Raw genomic sequence first — 21,517 nt, forward strand, 5'->3', positions numbered from 1 at the left:
ACTGGAATTATCTGAAGGAATGAAGGATGATCGATTGAAATGGACACCATGGAATGGAAGAAGTGGATGGATGGAAGGAATGGAATGGAATGGTGGAATGGAATGGAAGGAACACGGAACCTATCATGCATGGGGAGGGATTGTATTGGGAGTTATACCCATGTAAATGAAGAAGATGGGTGCTGACGAAATTGATGGGTACAGCACGCTAACATGACACAAGTATACATATGTAACAATCCTGCATGTTATCCACATGTACCCTAGAACTTAAAGTATAAAAAAAAAAAAAAGAAATTATCATAATCTCTGTGATGGTTAAATGAACTGCTCTTATCCAGTTGCCTAAGTATTCACCTTTCCAAGCATATGGCATATCCTCTGTTAGGAGACGTTTTTTTCTGAGAGTGACTACAGGCCTGAAAACTTTGGTTGTCTTCCTCTGCCATATCTGTTTTCCAGTAAAGGAGCCTATTACTTAATGCATTCTATAGAGAATGGCATACCTCATGTAGAGGGATCAAGCAAGAATTTTGGAAGCAAAGAAAGAAAGAGGGAAGTGGAAATGAGAGGAGAAAGTAAAATATTTAAACAGCCTTGAACAACCTTATAATTGTCTCACACTCTCTCCACACATAATTGAATGGAGAGACATAATCGTATTTTTGACCTATCACACATTCCAAGTTATGTTAGCTATTATCTCTTAGGAGAATTGCCTAATCACAGTGGATACTTCTATGCTACGCACCCTCTGTTGTTCTTTACGTGAAACATGGCAAATGTGGCAGGGCCTTCACCAGCAAATGAATCACCCTTTATCGTTTCCAGTTAGTAACTAAAAATATGGTGGTCTAAACACTGGCAACTTAACAACTACATACGGAACATGAACTATGTGCAGGAGGACACTGTGCTACTCACTGAAGGAACAACAACAACAACAAAATGGTAATAGTGATCCTAGTCCTTAAGGAGCTCACATTCTAATAGAGGCCAAAAGATAAGCCACTCCTGTTCCACAGCAAAACATGAAATAGAGGAAGTAAGCTACTTAGGAGATACAGAAAGTGCCATGTGTTCAAAGATGACAGAGACCATGTGTGCTTGGAGTCATCACTAAAGGCTTTCGGATGGCAGGATTTTGACAGAGAAAGACAGGTGGGGAGGAGGAGCCAATCATAACGCCAAAGGACACAATTCCAGATTCCATAATCCCAAAAGTTGAAACCCCAAAAGATCAAAATCTCTGAAGTCTAAAATACTAAAAATCACAATCTTGAAAGATGAAAATCCTGAAAATATTGTTCTAAAAATAATTTTGAAAAATTGAAAAGCTATTTATTTATATTTTAAAAAGGTTATTTAAGAAACATAAAAAAAGACATAACACTTCATAAGCCACTTTACACAGTAAAATAGGCAATAATAACACACGTATTTCTGTGAGCATAAACATTCAGGTATACTAACAACAGTTGCACAGGCAGAACAGTTATGAGCAGATGAACCGTATTGATAAAGAAATAGGTCAAAAGGGAAACATATAAATGCATATCACTATGGTAGGTCATTGTTGGCACCCAGTTTTGTAACTGTGGTCATCTGAAACACCGTGATGAACAACCTAAGTCTTCTGAGGATCGATCAAAAACCATGATGGTCACCACCACATATGCAGTCACCCAAAGAGCTGAGATCTCATGAAATTTTATCTTTCACAAATGCAGATGTACAAAAAGGACATGTCTCATTTATTGAGAAAGTTTCAACATTTTTACACACATGCACAATACTCACATGCAAAGTTAATCTGATAAAGCACTTTCATGGAGCTAAATTTGCAAAAATGCATAATACAAATTAGAATTCTCTAATAGTCTAACTTCTTTATACCTCTACTACTAGAAATGATGCAAAGATGAAATACATAGTGTAGAAAATTATAATATAATATAATTCTGACAATTTAAAATAGTAAAAAAAAAAAAAAAAAAACTTAAGAAAAACAGACCAAAAACTAAAAAGAAAATTTCATGTATGAAACAATGTATTACAGTGATAGGTTATAGGCAATTGCATAAGATAGTGCATAGTAACTGGCCTAACATGATGTAATTATCCTGTGATTGTGATTTTTTGAGATTTTAGACTTGAGGGATTTAGACTTTAGGGATTTTGATCTTTCAGGATTTCAACATTCAGGATTATGGCATTTGGTATTGTGTTTTTTGAGATTATGATGCAAACCAGTATAATGAATTATGTAAACATTTAGAAGATGTGTATAACTCAGTGAACCAATATTTTCCCAATGACCAATGCATCAGTGAAAAATCTATTCAAAATGTAAGACAGACCAATGGATTGCAATCTAACACAGTAGAAAATATTTGTTGACATGGTTTCAGATAGCACATTGCAATTAAACTTTAAGGAACTATCGCTTGCTGAGTTTTGGTGTAATGTGAAGGGAGGCTATCCACAATTATGTGGAAAGACTATTAAAATACCACTATGTTTTCAAACTATGTATCTGATGAGGTCAGATTTCTTTCTATATTTCAACCAAAACCTATTGCGATAGACTGAATGAAGAAATAGAGATAAGAATCCAGTGCCCTCAATAAAGGTAGACATTAAATATTTGCAAAAATGTTTAAAAATGACACTCTTCTCACTAAATGTTTTTGTTTTAGAAAAAAAATTATGCTTCATACAATGTTACCATGTTAACTTGTAACGAATTGATTATTCCTAGTTTTAAGTGAATTAATACATGTTTTCAAATTCTATTTTAACATCTAATACGGCTAATAATGATAGACATGACCCACAGCAACAAAAGCTCTCTAGGGTCCTCGTTAATTTTTAAGATTGTAAATGCCTAAGGCCATAGTTTGAGAATCACTGCCAAAGATTAAGAAGGAAATTGAGGTTTCAGATATGAAAGGCTCAACAAACTGGGAGGCCCCCAACAGAATGAGGAAAGTGAAGAGAATAAGCGGCTTCCCTGCTCACTCATCAAAGTAAGTTGTTATTGAGACACCAACAGTATAATGTAAATTAGTTTGAAGGTTCTTTTTTTCCATGATGTAAGGGTTTGTCACAAAAAGCTAAACGGACTTGGGTAATGTATGGGAGACTACCTAGAAAAGGAAAAGATAAGATTTAAAAGTGATTCTGTTTATGCTTCATACTTTCACCTTCTTTCCTTACCATCATCCAGCTACAGGGCTGTCGGCACATCCTTCATCCCTGAAGTCTGGGTTCCCAAGGAAAGACTCGGTTCTAAACAGGATGAATGTTTGTAGTACCTGAAGGTGAAATCCAGCATACAACTGAAAGTAACCAAATGGAACATGCTTACATAGGGATAGAAGTTGGAATAAAAAAGTTTGTTCCATTTGATAAGAGTCAAAAGTGAGCAGATCCTTGAGAGGGAGTTACTTACACTTAAGGAGTGGAAGAAAAAGCAGGAAAGAGAAAAGGAAAGAAAAGTCTTCGGGAGGAGAAGAAACTCGACTGGTGGAGAGTATTGAAAACTAATGCATTGTGTGTGTGGTTGGTTTTATCCAACACTATGGGTCAGGCATCAAGCTAGGCAGTTGACATGATTAAATTAATTAATTCTCCCATTTAATTCTCGCAGTGACCTTTAGGAGGTAGTATGAATAATTTCATTTTGCAGATGAGGAAGATGAGGCTGGAACTCTTGACCACTAAAGTGGGTGGTAGATTTGGAGGGGATGCCTAATAATGTCAAATGCCGTGGAGAAGGTGAAGGAAGGAGGCAGAAGAGAAAAGGCAAGTGCGACAGATGAATAGGTATTCATAGGGACCTTCCAGAGAATTGGGCAGCACAGCATTTGCAAAGAGCTAGGGAAGCGGAGGGCAAAGTATCTTTGAAAAAAAAACTGAGGGTGGTAGGAAGCAAAAGCCTGAGAGGGTAATAGTTTTATAGGAATAGTACTGTTCTCTTATTAAAATAATTTTTTTAAAAAGTGGGAGAGTTACACTTCTGATTTGCATGAATTTCACGTACATCTGCATAGCAATTTCCTAACCCTAAGGGATCAGATGTGGTTGCAAGAAGCAGAGACTTTCAAGGGTGTCTTAAAAGTGTTTTAGTGTTCTTAATTCACTCCACCCTTCCATGGAAGTAGCTCTTATTGCTGTCATTTTCACAGTGTAAGAGCAGAGCAGTCAAGTTCAGAAATCTGATTGAAAATCATGTTCATAAACGTTTATAGACTGAGTTCTTTTCTCATTGTGTCTCGAGGGCTGGAAACGTGCCCTTAGTCTTGTATTTGGGTCTATGCTGCCACACTGCAGCACTGAGGTTAGGGCACATGCTCTGATGTGAAGAAACAGTTCAAATAATTTAATTACTTATTCAGATGGTATTTTTTCCTTGAAGATATTCCAGTCTCAAATACTTGTAGATTGAATCTTTTAATAGGGAAAGGAGGTGAGCAAATTGTTAATATTAATAATTTATGTCTTTCAAATGATCTTTTGAAGTATGCATATAATTTGTGAACATTAACTTACAAACCACCCTTTCTGGAATGAATTGTGTGATAATTACAATAATTGTAACAATTATTATAATAGTAACAATCTTCTCTCTAGATAGAGCACTACAAATGAAAGAACAAAATCAGATAAAAATGAGGGGGCTCTGCCCTGACCAGCAAAAAAGGCAAGTGGGATTATCTCTTGGGTTCTCATTAAGTAACATGTCATCTAACTGCTTAGCTTGGTATCTTCCACTTTCTAAGATCTCAATAATTGCTAAGTGGGTCTGAAATGGTTCCCATAAATCAGTGTGTGTGACAGAGGCATATAGCATGTTAGATGGTGTAGATAATCACCCCTGTTTAGTGACTTAATGAGGCTGGCAACGTTTCTCCACCTAAAATCTCTTGCCAACTAATATGCCACTGTACCTGAAATTCCACTGTGGTTGATTCTGATTTGGGCCTTTTAGTTACATCCTAATTTCTAATCAGTATTCATATTTTCAAATTCAAGCATCCCCTCCACATTCTTGTTAACCCACCATGGTAATTTATTATTAATACACTAACAGTATAGTGTGAATTAGTTTGAAGGTTTTCCTTTCTGTGATATAAGGGTTTGTCATGAAAAGTTAAATGGACTTGTATAATGCATGGGGAGGTTTCCTTAAAAAAGAAAAGAGATAAGCTTTAAAAGTGAAGCTGTTTATGCTTCATAATTTCACCTCCTTTCTTTACTGTCACCCAACTGCAGGTCAGTCAGCAAAGACTTCATCCCTAAAATCTGGGTTCCCAAGGAAAGAACTCAATGACAATTTGCCCTTGAGGATGTCAAGACCAAAACTGCAACCTGGATGTTCATCTCTGACTATCCCTAGTAAGCCACCACTCTCTTTTCCTCTCCATGTATGACCCATTTCATTTACCTCCCTTGAACTTTCTCCCATGTTAGTATTTTATAAAGATGGGGAAGATTTACCCAGGGAAACTCTTGCAGGAACAGCTCTTCGGTCAATCCAAAATGAAACCCATGAAAGCATCACCATCAGTATGGCTGGGAAATAGGTTTGCAGCACAAAGAAGAAAATATGCCTCCTTAGCACAAAGTTGATGAAAAGCCTATTGTACCAACCTATGGAAAAAAGCCAAAGTTTTCATTAGAGCAAGCTTCCCCTTAGAAACACTGCACTCAGTGAAATGACCTGCTTCTTTAGACTCCAAGCCCTTGGGGACATGGAATTTGACATACTCGTCTCCATTTAGTTGGGCCTGGCACTCCGTCAATGTTTGTTCAACCAGCTGAACTGTAGTCTGCTTAATTATTTGACTCAAAGATCCCCTTTAACTTCCAAACCCGCAGTTTAGGGATGAATAGCGGTTATATTTTGTGGGATGGCCTCTAAAGATCTTTCTCCACAATATATTGTGCTGTGGTGCTTCTGCAAGAGGGAAAGTCTTCAATACATGACTAATAATGGCATAAAAGAGCCAGCAAACCATATATTAGCTATAACAAATGAAAAGAAACATTTATCTGAATGAAAAGATTCACAGTAGGTACTAGGTCATTGGATTTTGACCTGGGAGGGAGACAGCTGGGGATTCAAAGGGGAAAGAAAACAACATCCATAAGCTAGTTTTATAATTTTAAAGTCTCATGAATACCATAATTTGTGTATGGCAAATCTGCAAAAAAAGTAACCAACTGATGTTTCTTTGCTTCTTATTGAAATTATATAAACTCATGTTGGTAATATTGATTAATTGTGCTAATTAAAAGCACCATTTGTGGTCACATCCACACGCACATTTTGTTCTGGTTTACCTCTCCCATTGACTACAAGGAAGTTTAAAGCCAAATTTTCAGACATCTACCAGACTTCTCTGAGCACCATTCTTTAATGACCACGTACCAGGATATATAATACCTTATCCTTATTTTTCTTTTTTTCTCATACCTTCTATTGTATATTACCTTGCTTTATTTCACAATAACTATGTGCCAAACTTGTTAAATCTTTACTAAAATAAGGCAATAAATGAGGAAACAAGAAAATACATCTTTTATGAATAAGTAGCAAGATTATGATTATTTTTTCCGTGATAAATTCTGTTTATTTTCAGACAACACTATTCAAAATACAGGGACTATAGGTCAAAAGTTATAAAATAAAAATCATAGATATTGCAGAGTTGGAAAACCCTTCTGCTAGTCTCAGTGGTAATTTCTTAGAAACCCAAGATGGCAAACCTATTAGATGGATCACTTAAGTACTTAGGCATTTGGCCTGCGAAATACACCTGGCCAACCCACACTGAACTGGCAGACTCGACTCTTAGAATCCTATTGTCAATTCAATGTTCATTATCTTTTTCTTCCTTACCTAGCTCTAAGCTTCTAACAGTCAGTTGATACATGTTCAGGAATATCAAACAATTTCATTACCAGGAGTAATAAAAGATACATCGCATAGTACATTATAAAGTTAAAATATAAATTATTTTTTAAGTTTCTCATTGTTTTGTATCACATATATCACAGCCCCAATTTATTACTGTATACCACCGAGAGTTTCAGTGATGGCTGTGGAGTACAATAACAGCTATCTGAACTTACAACTTCATATAATTATTGTCAGGTGAAAAGAAATAAGGAAAACCTGTGAAAGAAATTCAAAAGAAAGACAGTATTACTGTATATGGTTTTCTGTTCATTATTAACTTGAAATAAAAGTAGTTAACTGCATCCTTTCTTTATTCATACTTTTCTGGAGAATACCTTTTTTTTTTCCTTTTGGTGGGGTGGGGGCAGGGTGGAGTAACCAGGAAGTAAAACTGCTGCTCTGCCTTGTGGTTTTAGACTAGGGGTGGTATTTTAGTTGAACCTGCAGGTCATGGGGAGTCCATTTCCCTATCAGGAAAGGTGGTGCTGCCTTGGAACGTTGTGGAGACTTCATTTTGGGTAGTACAATAAAGAGGAGTCTGATTCTATTTTTGATGTTTGACTGAGAAAAACTCTCAAGCCCAACTTCTCCTTCTGCCCTACATCTGAGCAAGTTCATAAAAAAGACTAGGTCTCCCTTTTTTGGCACCTGTGAAAAGTTCAAACCATGCATCCTGTCCTACGACAGGCAGACTTCACCCTAGCTGCACCCCCTAGCTACCATAAAAACGCAAGCCAGTAGCCCCTTCCTGTTCTCTCAAGCCATTTTTCATTTCAGACCTGCTTGGGAACCTGCCCATCTTTCTCTAGAAAGCCTCATTATGTGAGTAATAAATCACTTCATACCCTTTTGTCATATGTATGGCATCATCAGTTTTGGCATCTGAACTAAATTTTGGATGGGGACGGGTACATCTGCCTCCATCAGTTGGCCATACAGGAGAAAGAAGAGGAGTTAATAAAAGATAGAAAATGACTAGAGAGTTGGCACCCAAGGAAATGGAGGACTAGGCCAGTATTTGGGGAGTCAGTCCCAAGACAAGAATAGAGAAGGTTTTTATGCCTAGAGACAGTCACCTTCAATGGTCCTTTGAAAGTAGGCCTTAATACTGTCTATGAAAAGGATCAAGATAATGTGGATGAAAACAGGATAATGATAATAGCTACTAACTAATATTTATTGAGCCTCTATTATATGGCAGACATCATTCTAAGGTACTTAACTATATGACATCATGTATCCTCACAACCCTGTGATGTAGAGAGTATTTTGAAACCCATTTAAAGATGAGAAAGTTAAGGGTTAGAGAGATTGAGCAACTTGTCCAAGGTCACGTTGCCAATAAATGATAGAGACAGGGTTTGAACGTAGGCAGTCTCTTTCTACTACTTACACATTTAGCCACTAGATTATGCTATGAAAGAAAATTATTCAATGCATCCCTTAGGGGCAGGAGTCATTTCTTTTTTCTTTGTAAATTTATAGTGCATGATTTTGAGGATTTTGAGAAAGGGAGCAGGAGGCAGAAGCCCTCACCTGCTTGTTCATATTGCCAGGTCGTGGTGATTTTTGAACAGTGCCAATGGTAGTGGTGAAGGCCAAGGAAAAAAAAAACCAACACCCTGTTGTTCAGCTATAAAATGGAAACTAAGGTCCTATAACTATATTTCTGGCTCTTATAGCCAGAGTCAGATGGATAGGTTTTTCATAAAGTTGATTTGGGAGTGGTGGTTGTGGCTCGTAGTTGTAAGGAGTGAAGAAAATAAATCAAAAATTATTTTTGAGGAAAGTAAAATACTTCAACAGGAAACTAGACCGAAAAAGACACTTGAGTTTGACTGTCAGAAGATTATGTTTAATGATTCGTGGATAATGTGAGGCAGAGCTATCACATGCTCATGAACTAAAGTAAGTTTCTAAGTGTAATCTTTCCGAAACCTAAGGGATGGTTACATGAACCCAGATATGATTATTAATTTAATATTTGAATACAACTTCCACAATGCTTCCCTTCTGCAGTTTTCCTACCATCTCTGTCATTAAAAAAATGGATATACTGTAACAAATTAAAAAATGCAAATGTTGAAAATCTCCCCAGTTAGTACCTACTTCTCGGACGTATCTATTGTTAATTTTTTCACACACACACACACATAAACACACACACACATAAACACACACACACACACACGATATGTATACATATGTACATAAACACTCATAAATATGGATAAATACATTCTTCAATAACAAATATGGGATTTTTAAAAATATATTCTTCTGTAACTTGCTTTTAAAAAATATTAATGTATTATGGATAACTCTCCATCTCATGTTACACAAAGCATGTACATTTGAACCTAATTCTATTTTTTTTCATTTTTCTTAGGAACTGAAATGCTATTTCTTAAAAATGTAACTACATTTGAATGTCAAGGATGTGAAAGTTCATTTTAAAATGCAAGCATCTTTGGAAGCAGTAAGTTTTTTCATGCCAGTATTCTGCCCGGCTTTAGAGATTCTAAAACCATGATCAGAAAAAGACAAAAATCAACTAGTGTTGGAGCTGCCTGGTAGGGCTCAAAAAGTCTGACAAGCACCAATAAAATTATAGTAGAGCAAATGGAATGACTTAGTGGTAAAGTTAGAATTTTGAAGTGAAATTTAACTTCTTGTTAAGAGGATGGTTGGATATATGTTACTGGATAATTGTGCTTTAAAAGCTAAAGAAATGCCATTGTTATTATTGTATATTTTGTATATGTTCTGTGCAGGAGACAATTCTTTTGCATTTCTATGCTTCATATATATCACATGATATTAGCATTAAACATTGCAAATATCTATTTACAATTTATCATGTGCCAAAGTTATTTTATCATAGCAATAGTGAAATGAAAAAACATCCTATACATTATACTTCACATATATCATGGTTCATTGCACACATTCTTTTATTTAAATATTAATTTAATTTAGGATTAAGAACATTAAGAATCGGCCGGGCGCGGTGGCTCAAGCCTGTAATCCCAGCACTTTGGGAGGCCGAGACAGGCGGATCACAAGGTCAGGAGATCGAGACCATCCTGGCTAACACGGTGAAACCCCGTCTCTACTAAAAAATACAAAAAACTAGCCGGGCGAGGTGGCGGGCGCCTGTAGTCCCAGCTACTCAGGAGAATGGCGTAAACCCGGGAGGCGGAGCTTGTAGTGAGCCGAGATCCGGCCACTGCACTCCAGCCTGGTCGACAGAGAGAGACTCCGTCTCAAAAAAAAAAAAAAAAAAAGAACATTAAGAATCCTGACAAATATATGCATATATTTATTCATATAGAGAAAGACAAAGTGAGAAAAGAAGGAGAAGGAGGAGCAGAAAAATATATCAAAATAATAATATAGTTTATCTCTATGAGGTAGGATTACAAAGAGATTTTCCTTTAAATTTTTCTGAGGTCTCTTCAAATTATCTAACATTTATTCATTCATTCATTCAATAATTAGCCTTTGAGCATCAACTATGAGCCAGGGATATATCAGTGATCAAAACAAATAAATATGTGTTACTTATATAACCAGAAAAGGCAATAAACATGATTAAAATTGATAGTATCGTTTGCTGAATCCCAAGCAATGTAGACAAATAATGGAGTGAAATAGAGAATTTATTCTGGGTCTAAGTAGCTAAATAGCTGTTGTTCCTAAAGAATCATTTAACTTCTCTACAATGTAAACTTCTACTTCTCTCTTAAAGTTGCAGATTTTTAGATAAAAACTTGATAACTATTCTCCAAGATCTAAGAACAGAGTAGAGAATCTTTGAGGAGAAAAGGCACCACCATCAAGGCAGAATAGATAAAAGCATTCTAGCCAGGACAACTCTGAAACTCAGGGACAGCTGTTGGCACACTTTCTGGCTAGCCTGAGCATGGCTGCATTGAATCTGAAATAGCATTTTACATGGATTCGGCCTAAAATGACCCAGAATATTAATATCCAGCAGGGGAATGATAGTGCAGGGTGAGGAAGGTAGAGGGGAGCAGAAGGAGGCTGCTTCCAACTTTAGTCAACGGGGATCACATATAACTTTAAAAGGTATCTTGGATAAAAGGTGTCAATTCAGAAATACATCTGTCATAGTAAAGAGTACTACATAGGCCCAATTTCAGATGGGTTTTCTGTTTGGGGCAATGATGCACTTTATGGATGGATTCATTCAACTGATTTTTATTGAGCATCTATCATGTGCCAAGCACATTCCAGGTACTGCAGAAGAAATGGTCAGCAAGATTCCCTGCCCTTTTCCTGGCAAGACACTCACACAACAAAGCAGTCAAATAAATGTATAGTTCAGGTGATGGTAAGTGCTGTGATGACAGAAATAGGGAACAGTGAGAAGGGAAGCCTGTTTTATACAGGGTTGCTTTGGTTAGGAAAGCACCGTTTGAGAAGCTATTTGAACAAAGCTCTGACTGAAGTGAGGGAGCTGGGCATGAGAATATTGGGGGAAAACATTCCAGGCAGAGGGAGAAGAACGCCAAGCAGAGGCCCTGCAGATGGAATGAGGTGGGCAAGCAAAAAGGCCAGTGTCGGGAGAGTAGCACGTGCTGAGGGGCAGAGGGAGTGGGTTAGTCCCACATTAGGCAGAAGACTGATCACGTTGAGAAACTTCAATTTTGTTGTAAATGTGATGGAAAGACACTGGAAAGTTTAGAACAGGAAAGAATTGTGAACTTTATGTTCCAAAAAGATTACTCTGTCTGCTGTATTGAGACTGGAGAAGTCAAGAATGGAAGTGAGGCATCTAGTTAGAGATGGTTGCGTGAGTGGGAAAGAAATGATGTATGGAAAGGTGGAGGTTGCTCCCTGTAAAAGGAGAGGAATGATGGTCCTGGCCAAAGGGGACACTTGCTTGGATTCCGGTCTTTTCACATGTTGTGGTGCTCTGCAAACAGTAGATGTCCAATAAATGCTGATGAATCACCCACGTGAAATGCTGTACCTGTGCTGCTATAGAAAGCTAATCCACTAGATGCACTGAAGTCTTCAATGAAGAACTGAGAAAGGGACATATGCTCTTCAGTATTTAAGGACTTGTTTCCGTGTTTCCAGTATAACATTAGGTCGTCCTCATTGTAGGCATCTAAAACATGAAAAATACCAGTCTTGTAAGTGGAATAAGCTCTTGTAAGTTCGATGAGTCCCATAACCATGTCCTATGTGACTCTGTATCCTTAGTGCCTAGTCCAATGACATGTACATATTAGGTGATACAAATATGTTTGCCAGTGGACTGATCATACACACGCTTTTAGGAAGAGGAAAAATAATCTCTAAAAGTTAGACCCTGATGACTAGTATAATGTGGATCTTGTGCCCACACAATGAATTGAAACTCCCCAGATAGCTGCTCCCATATTTGTGTGCATTCTCTTAGAGCATTAAGCCAGGCCTCAGAGTGACATCGTAGCATCCCCTCACTGTCACAGGCCTGACTCCACGCCGTTAGTCCCCCTTTGTTTTTAGTTTCCTTGGATGAAATTCCAAAATGGGCTAATCTTACAAGAAATTTTCTAAAGTCAAACAGTGGTATGGAAAATTTCTAATGGATTTGGGGCAGAGCATCTGTGGAGTAGACATCTACTGAGATTCCCAGCATTTCAGACACATTTTCAAAAATTGCAGTCAGCTTTTAAGATCTTCCATCAAAAATAGCTGATCGGTAAAAGTGATTGACAGCTCAGATGCCCCGTGATGGGGCTTTGATTAGGGGGTCTATGTCTACAGTTAGATTTTTCTAGGGAATCCAAGTCTACTTAATGGAGGATTGTGATTCATCTGGGAACGTGAATTCCAGAGCTTTCTAAATGTGGCAAGTCTGTGTCAGTCTATATAACAGCATTAGCAAGAATAGACCTTTTTAGGGAGCTGTTCCTTTACTGTGGAAACTGTAGAATATGCAATTATCAAAATGCTTTTCCTCTGAACCTTCTCCTTTAACAGACAAACTACCATCAACCTTCATTTAAAAAAAAAAAAAAAAAACAGAAACCAAAAAAAAAAAAAAAAAACAACCCACACTGTTTTGGTTTTGGATAAATATATCAATATTTTAAAATGCTTGTTAAGAGCATGCTTATTTACATGTGAGTATGTGATGGTGTGTTCAAATGATGTGTACTCACTCCACCAGGAAGTGAGACTTACAGCTTTCCAGTTCAAGAGAACAATTTTGAGTGTCAAGAGGAAACCTGCTGAAATCCATAAAGCACATGGCCGAAACCGTTATCCTATAAAAAGAATGAGAAAAAGAAAACTACAGATCATTTAACCATCTGGCCAAATGAGCACGCGACATTGAAGCTTTCTTACTATTTGCCGGTTCTGTGTGTCTTTCTAGAATAATGCAAAACAGGCAGTATTATCTTCTGTCCAAATAACATTCAAGGAAGCAAACTCAGGAGGGTGGATGATTTTCTTAAGACACAGAGTCAATGAGTGAATTGAGCTCTCATACCTGCTTCTGAGTTCACCATTTCCTGATCAGCCCCCTCCATATTTTCTGGCTCTGATGTCTCTAGAAAAACACTCTTCAAAGTGAGAAGACTTTTAAACAGATTTAAATATTTTTTGCTTTTTGGAAGATGCACACATAAATAGTCTGTAGTAACGAAGGGTTGGAATGGTGGCAATAAAAACCTATAGTTAAAGGTTTCCTTCACAAAGCAAGTTTACCTGAGGATATTCTCTTTCCAGTAGTGAGTGAAAAGCCTGGAGCATTCTTAGTTATAGATCCATGTACACAATGCATAATTCAGGTAGTATTAAGCCAAAAGGCTTGCATACTGATGAGAATTGTTTTTTCAAATGTTATATCCTCCTAGATTTTCCTGGCTTCAGGCAGAGGCTGCTTTACTATGACCTTGCCTCAGAGTAGAAACTTTGGTACCCACAATAGCAGATCAGAGGTTCATAAAAGGCCCCTGAGCAGGTTTGCAAAAAACGAAGGCAACAGATGCTCCTACCTGTGGTGCCCTTGAGTTAATCAGAGGAATAGGGACATTCTATCTTCTGTGGGTTAATTCTACTGTCAATAGTCATACAACAAAACATCAAGCCAAGGATTACTTGCCACAAAACATATTTGTTTTGGTGTATTCCTAGTACTTTAAACCTAGAAGGGACCCTCTGAGGTGTTTCAGTCCACTTCCTTCATAGTACATGTGAGTGACTTAATGACCAAGGAGGCTAGGTGGCTAGGCAGTGTCAGAACCAAGCCGGAACCAGGGGATCTGGCTCTGGGCTTGGATTGGCTCTACTGTTGGCTGGAAGAGCTGTGCTGACAACAATTTTGAGTTCCTCCTGTGTTAGAGGATCTCCAAGACCACTCTCAGGGTCAGTGATTCACTAGAATGACTCGCAGAACCCAGCAAAGCTGTTGTCATCTTGGTTACCTATATTATAATGAAAGGACACAGATGAAAATTGACAGTAGAAAAGGGGCACAGGGCAGAGTCCAGGAGAGATCAGGAACATATTTCCAGTTGTCCTCTCCTAATGGAGTTATGTGGTTGGTGCTTAATTCTCTCAGCAATGATATGTGACAACACCCTGGGGACATTCCCAACTAAGGAAGCTCACCCAAGACTTGGTATCTACACTTTCAATTGAGAGTAGCCACATAGTCATGACTGACCACTCACATGACTGACCTTAGTCTCCAGCCCCTCCAGAGGTCAAGCTGATATCCAGGGGCTCAAAGCCTCCACTGTAAATCACATTGTTAGCAGAAACTATCTGGCTTGGCCCCCAGCCCCCAAGTAAACAAAGATACTCTTATCAGTTAGGATATTCCAAGGGGTTAGAGGTTACCCTGCAAGAGCCTGGCAAGGGCCAAATATTTCCTGGAATGTGCAGGGTAAGAAAAATCCACTGAGTTAATTATTTACTGGACTTCCCCCCACCAAAATTAATTTAAAACAATTGATTCTTTGTCCAGATAGTGCCCTTCTGCTCCTGATTCCTACTGGGGCTTGACTCCAGTACGTATGAGTCCGATGCTACTCCTGATTTAAAAGTTATATTGAGGCCAGGCACGATGGCTCACACCTATAACCCCAACAGTTTCGGAGGCCGAGGCAGGCAGATCATTTGAGGTCAGGAGTTCAAGGCCAGCCTGGCAAACATGGTAAAACCCTGTCTCTACTAAAAATACATAAATTAGCTGGGCATGGTGGCGGGCACCTGCAATCCCAGCTACTCAGGAGGCTGAGGCAGGAGAATCACTTGAACCCAGAAGGCAGAAGCTGCAGTAAGCTGAGATGGTGCCACTGCACCCCAGCCTGGGTGACACAGTGAGGTTCTGCTCCTCCCCCCACCCCCATCAAAGAAAACCCATTGAAAGTGATATTTTCCTTTAATTGCATTTTTAAAAACATTGACAGCGCTTATAAAATGCCTGGCAACAGCTCTGTGCTGAAGTGGGTAAGGAATTTTTTTTTTTTTTTTTTTGGAGACGGAGTCTCGCTCTGTCGCCCAGGCTGGAGTGCAGTGGCCGGATCTCAGCTCACTGCAAGCTCCGCCTCCCGGGTTCACGCCATTCTCGTGCCTCAGCCTCCGGAGCAGCTGGGACTACAGGCGCCCGCCACCTCGCCCGGCTAGTTTTTTTTTTTTGTATTTTTTAGTAGAGACGGAGTTTCACCGGTTTAGCCAGGATGGTCTCGATCTCCTGACCTTGTGATCCGCCCACCTCGGCCTCCCAAAATGCTGGGATTACAGGCTTGAGCCACCGTGCCCAGCCGGTAAGGTATTTTTAATGAGCAAAAATAATCTGAGTTTCCTACTGCTGCTGTAATAAATTACTACACATTTGGTGGTTTAATACAACAGAAATTTATTCTCTCACAGATTTGGAGGCCGGAACTCTGAAATCAGTATCATGGGGCTGAAATCAAAGTGTCATAAAGGACCTTCTCTTTTAGCAGCTCTAGGGGGAAAATTCATGTGTCCTATAGCTTCTGGTGGCTGCCAACATTCCTTGGCTTATGATCACATTGCCTCCTCTTCTTTTGTACGCGTGAAATTTTCCTCTACCTTTCTATTATAAGGATACTTATTATTGCATTTTAGTCCCAACCAGATAATCCAGATAATTTCTTCCCTATTTCAAGATCCTTAACTTAATCACATCTGTAAGGATTCTTCTTCTTTTTTTTTTTTTTTTTTTTGGTCATACATGATAAGCTTCACAGGTTCCAAGAATTAGGACTTGGATATCTTTTGGGGTATCATTTTTTCACCCTACTTTAGAATTTTTCTAAGGTTTGTAGGACATTTAAAAAAAGCTGAGTTGCTTGGGTTTACCAAACATTTTTAGAATTATCCATGATAAGCCACTCAATATGCACAGGACTCATTTGACTAAAGGAAAATATGGAACATTAAAAAGGGAGAGCTGTTATAGCAAAGTGTTGGAATGCACATTTTAAATTAAAAGAAAAGAAAAAGAAAGCAAATTGGTGTTAGCTTGAATGATAGCTATAGCTTCCCATGAAAAAATGAAGGAGACAATTAAGAAAAGTTATTTAGCTAATCCAAGGTTCCAAAACTGCTTGGTGGGGTGCAGGGACGGGGTGGAGTTGCTGAGGAGGAAAACAGGCTTGTTTACCTATAATATTCTGTGCCAGATTTTAGGAGTTCCATAATTCAGCTCCACTCTATTTGTCTAACCAACATATACCCAGCCTGGGTATAGTTAGAATAGAAAATCATTTTTAAAAATCAAGATGTTAGAACCAGGGGAAAATCACATCTTATGCTTGTGCCCCAATCTCCAGCAGCATTAGACAGACAGCAACATTGGGAGTTTCATCTGAAACGAGCACCATCAGCTTTGGTGCAGACAGCTGCAGTACAAGGAAGCCAAAGGCCACAGGCAGCTCTCCTTACCTGAGACTTAGGAGGACGTTTCCATCAGGGTGTACGCGCAGCATGATATTCTCCATAGTTGTATCATGGATGAAGGATCTTTTAGAGTGGACAAAAAAGATATCAGGCACCCAGATCTTTCTGATCAATCTATGATCAAATGTCATGCTTTTGTTTGCTGTGCTAGGAAAGGAGAGCCTCTCGTCTTTCCAGTAATGTCTGAGATAAAAAGTCATTGTAAAGTCCTAGACAGAGAGAAAAAGAGACCAATCAACACCAGTAGGAACATGGTTCAGGATGACCACTCAACACTATTAGTCCCAGGACTCATTCCCATGGTGTTAATGACTTTTAAGTGAATGGCTAATATTGTAGTTTCAGGTTGAAGCTAAGAAGGTTGTGCTTTGAGCTTCTCCTTCACATGAAGTCTAGTGAATGTTGAGAATTTCTGGGAGTTATAATAGAATATTCAAGTTGGGGAAGGGGAACCAGGTTATAAATGGGAAGCATTTCTGTGTAAGCATTCTGGTAAATAACCTAAAGAGATTTCAGAAGAAAGGAACCTGAAACTTTACTATTTTATTGTCCATTATTTTACTGTGATTTCCTTTTTCATTCTAAATAAATCACTTTTAAAATTGATTTTGTATTGATACTCATGTGATTTTTGTTAAAGAAGTTTTCCCAAATCGAATAAACTATAATCCCACAAAAACATGGATACAACGTTTATTAGAGCTATTCGTGTAAAGCAAGTTGTCAGAAGTCCTGGGACAGAGACAGAATTGTTCTCAGCTTGAGAGACAGAAAGCATATTGTGAAATGGTAGTTCTCAAAGTTTAGTGTGCAGAGATTAACTTTTGAAGTTTGTTGAAATGGCACATTTCCCAGAAGCTAGTTACCAGAGATTCTGATTCAGTATGGCTCAGGGATTTGAATTGTTAATGTTTATTCTTACATTGTAAGAATGTATTGATGAGAGGAAAAAACTGTACTAGCATTATATTGGAAAAAACAGTTCATTTCATTAATAATTTGAGTTTTGTTTGGCTCTCAGATGTTCCAAATATTTGGTCGTTTGAATAGAAACTCCCCCAGCTTCATCCAAATTATTGGCTGTTGGACAACCACAATTTCTTACTTCTTACTATTTTGCAATTGCTTACTTCTTACTATTTCACAATTGCTTACTTCTATTTCACAATTGCTTACTTCTTACTATCTTTTTTTTTTCCAATGATAATCAAATTTTTTTTGAACTAGTGCATATCATAGAACTTTGGCATTTATTATACAAACAAAGGATACATTTCAGTAAACTCTGAATGAGTCACCAATTAATTATGAGCTAGTTTGTCCTAGGTTCAGAATAGAGCTATATTGATTTATGGCTCTGGATTAATCAAGGAACATTAGCCATGTGTAATTTTGAATTAGGGTGAGGGCAAATAAACCGAATGGTTCTTTCATTAACATAATACAAGGAATTGTGTGGGTTACTGCACAGAGTGCCTTAATAAGCATATATTTAGAATTAGATGCTCTGTCTGATTTGAAGGTCACTAGGCAAACATTGAGTTTATGCAGTCGAATAGCAGATGCTGGTGCATGTCGGTGATACAACAAGTCACCACACGCTGGCGCTATCATTAGGAGCAGGCCAAACAGCATTCCGGGAGGAGGGTGAGACAAAACTTAAATGGATAGAAAGTGAAGTTAGGGTGGACAAGAGAGTAGAAAGAAGATAAATGAGAAGCAAAACCAAATAGACAAAGCAACAAAGACAAAAAAGCAACACTAGTGGGAGAGGGCGAATCACTGACAATTAGAAAGCATTTTCAAACGGGGCATGTGAACCCAGTCCAGTTTGATCTGATACGGACTAGCACAGCTAACCTTATTCAGGGGGTAAAGATGATGTCCAGTTCTGGGTGCTGCTGGTTAGAAACAATAAGGATTTTAGATGCAAACTGCGTCATTCAGAAATGACTTGGATAGGCCGGGCGCGGTGGCTCAAGCCTGTAATCCCAGCACTTTGGGAGGCCGAGACGGGCAGATTACGAGGTCAGGAGATCCAGACCATCCTGGCTAACACGGTAAAACCCCGTCTCTACTAAAAATACAAAAAACTAGCCGGGCGTGGTGGCGGCGCCTGTAGTCTCAGCTACTTGGGAGGCTGAGGCAGGAGAATGTCGGGAACCCGGGATGTGGAGCTTGCAGTGAGCTGAGATCCGGCCACTGCACTCCAGCCTGGGTGACAGAGTGAGACTCCGTCTCAAAAAAAAAAAAAAAAAAAAAATGACTTGGATAATATGCCAGGAGAGGGGAAATAAAGGGTTGATCTCAGAGCACAACAGGCTCGAGGAAATATCAGTAAAAGAGCTGCCTTTGGGTAGGAAAGCGACAAAATCTTCTAAACCAATCTCTTTTGAGTAGCGAGTCCTCTTAGTGCTGTTCCCTTTTGGAGGGGAATGGCAAATGAATCTTTAAGACTTACATTGAACTGACATAAATATTGAATTAGATAATGATAAAGACGAGACAGACCATTAGCTGAAGAGTTTACAGACTGAAACAAGGTGTAATGGGTCATAGAAGATTTTGTTTAGACTTTTCTAGAATTTTTATGTGTCCTGAACTTTTCCTTTAGTGAGTTGGAGGAATCACTATACATAAAAAAATATGGATTAAGGATATAGAGGAAAAGATTATTTGATTTTAGTGATTGATATTTTCTAGGTCCCTCCCTTAACAGCTGTTTGTTCACTGTCTCTTTTTATCTTTAATTGAGGTATTTGCATTATTACAAAAATAATACATAGAATCTAAATTTTAAAATGTAACACTCTGAAAATCACTATATACGCTAGAGTTTATGTATCAACAATACTTACTCTAAAGTATGTATAAAAGCAACTTTTAAAAGTTTTATAAGAACGCACATGTAAAATATTCCAGAAAATGGAATGAAATTCAAGGATTCATGTACATAAAAATGGCCATCAAATGAGGAGATTGGATAAACAACAAACTAAATCTTTTCAGATGGAAAATGGCGTTTGAAAAGAAAATAACTTTTCCCAATTCATGGAAGAGGTACTCTTTGGTTTGGTTTTATTAAAAAACAAACAGAAAACCAGACTGCCATGTTTAAAGTAGAAAACAAAGGACAATAAGCATCTGGATAAAAGCTGTGATCTCAAATGACTCCAAGGACCAGGTGGGCAAGTTTAATGAAAGAAGCAGGCTGACTCTAGAGCAAAGCAAGGCACGGGCTCCAGGACAAACTGGAGGGCACAGGCCCCATCTGAAGGCATTCAAACTTTTTTTTTTTTTTTTTTTTTTTTGAGAGACAGAGTCTCACTCTGTCACCCAGGATTAAGTGCAATGGTGCGAACTTTGTTCACTACAACCTCCACCTCCCAGGTTCAAGTTACTTCCCTGTCTCAACCTACTGAGTAGCTAGGACTACAGGTATGTGCCACCACACCCAGCTAAGTTTTTTGTATTTTCAGTAGAAACAGGGTTTCATCATGTTGGCCATGCTGGTCTCGAACTCCTGACCTCAAATGATCTGCCCACCTCGGCCTCCCAAAGTGCTGGGATTATAGGCATGAGCCACTGCTCCTGGCCCAAACATTAAATTGTTTAGTACTTTGGGTAGAATGGACAAAAAAAACTAAAATTCAAACCAAATATAAAATTGAAACCAAACCAAAACATATTCATAAGCTGCATCTTACTAGTAGGTACCAGTTAGGGCCTTTGTCATTAACACCTGAAGGTGGTGTAGTATTGACAGAAAATGAAAAAGATCCATCTAAAGATGATGATGGAAAAGACAGCAACTGAGGAGAAAGAAATGAGATAGAAAAAGCGTTTAAATATAAAGATACATAGCCATTAGGTGAGATCACGTGATAGAGTCTGGATGTTTGTTCCCTCCAAATATTGTGTTGAAATGTGATCTCCAGTGTTGGAGGTGGGGCTTGATGGGAGGTGTATTAGTCCATTTTCACACTGCTATAAAGAACTACCTGAGACTGGGTAATTTATAAAGAAAAGAGGTTTAATTGACTCACAGTTCTTCATGGCTGGGGAGGCCTCAGGAAACTTACAATCATGGCGGAAGGCAACGGTGAAGAAAACATCTTCTTCACAAGGCAGCAGAAGAGAGAGAGAGAGCATGTGCAGGGGAAACTGCCACTTTCAAACTATCAGGTCTCACGAGAACTCTCTCACTATCACAAGAACAGCATGGGGGAAACTGCCCCCATGATCCAATCACCTCCCGTGAGGTCTGTCCCTCAACATGTCAAGATGAGATTTGGGTGGGGACAGAGAGCCAAACCATATCAGGAGGTATTTAGGTCTTGGGTGCAGATCTTTCAGGAATAGCTTGGAGCCATCTTGTTAGTAATGAATGAGTTCTCAATTATTTCCCATGACAGTCTTCTCCCTTCCTCACCCCTGCTACCCGGAGCTGGTTGTTGAAAGACCCTAGTACCTCCCTCGACCCCTCATTCCTCCTTCTCATGCCATGTGATGCCTGCTGCCATTCGTGGAAGCTTCCTGAGGCCCTCACCAGGAGCAGATGGCGGTGTCATGCTTCTTGTACGACCTGCA

General features: G+C 38.6%; 1 protein-coding gene across 1 annotated transcript in view; it reads right to left on the reverse strand.

The window, feature by feature from the left end:
• GABRR3 (gamma-aminobutyric acid type A receptor rho3 subunit) overlaps positions 1-21,517 on the reverse strand; it is a 60,159-nt gene that overhangs the window by 15,651 nt on the left and 22,991 nt on the right. The window contains exons 5-8 of the mRNA XM_017955066.3: positions 16,913-17,136; positions 13,172-13,254; positions 11,967-12,107; positions 5,503-5,655 (exon numbers count right to left, since the gene is read on the reverse strand). Coding sequence (XP_017810555.1) covers positions 5,503-5,655; positions 11,967-12,107; positions 13,172-13,254; positions 16,913-17,136 — 601 coding nt within the window. The remainder of the gene's footprint in view (positions 1-5,502; positions 5,656-11,966; positions 12,108-13,171; positions 13,255-16,912; positions 17,137-21,517) is intronic.

The sequence above is a fragment of the Papio anubis genome, chromosome 2, assembly GCF_008728515.1.
Source record: "Papio anubis isolate 15944 chromosome 2, Panubis1.0, whole genome shotgun sequence".
NCBI lineage: Eukaryota > Metazoa > Chordata > Mammalia > Primates > Cercopithecidae > Papio > Papio anubis.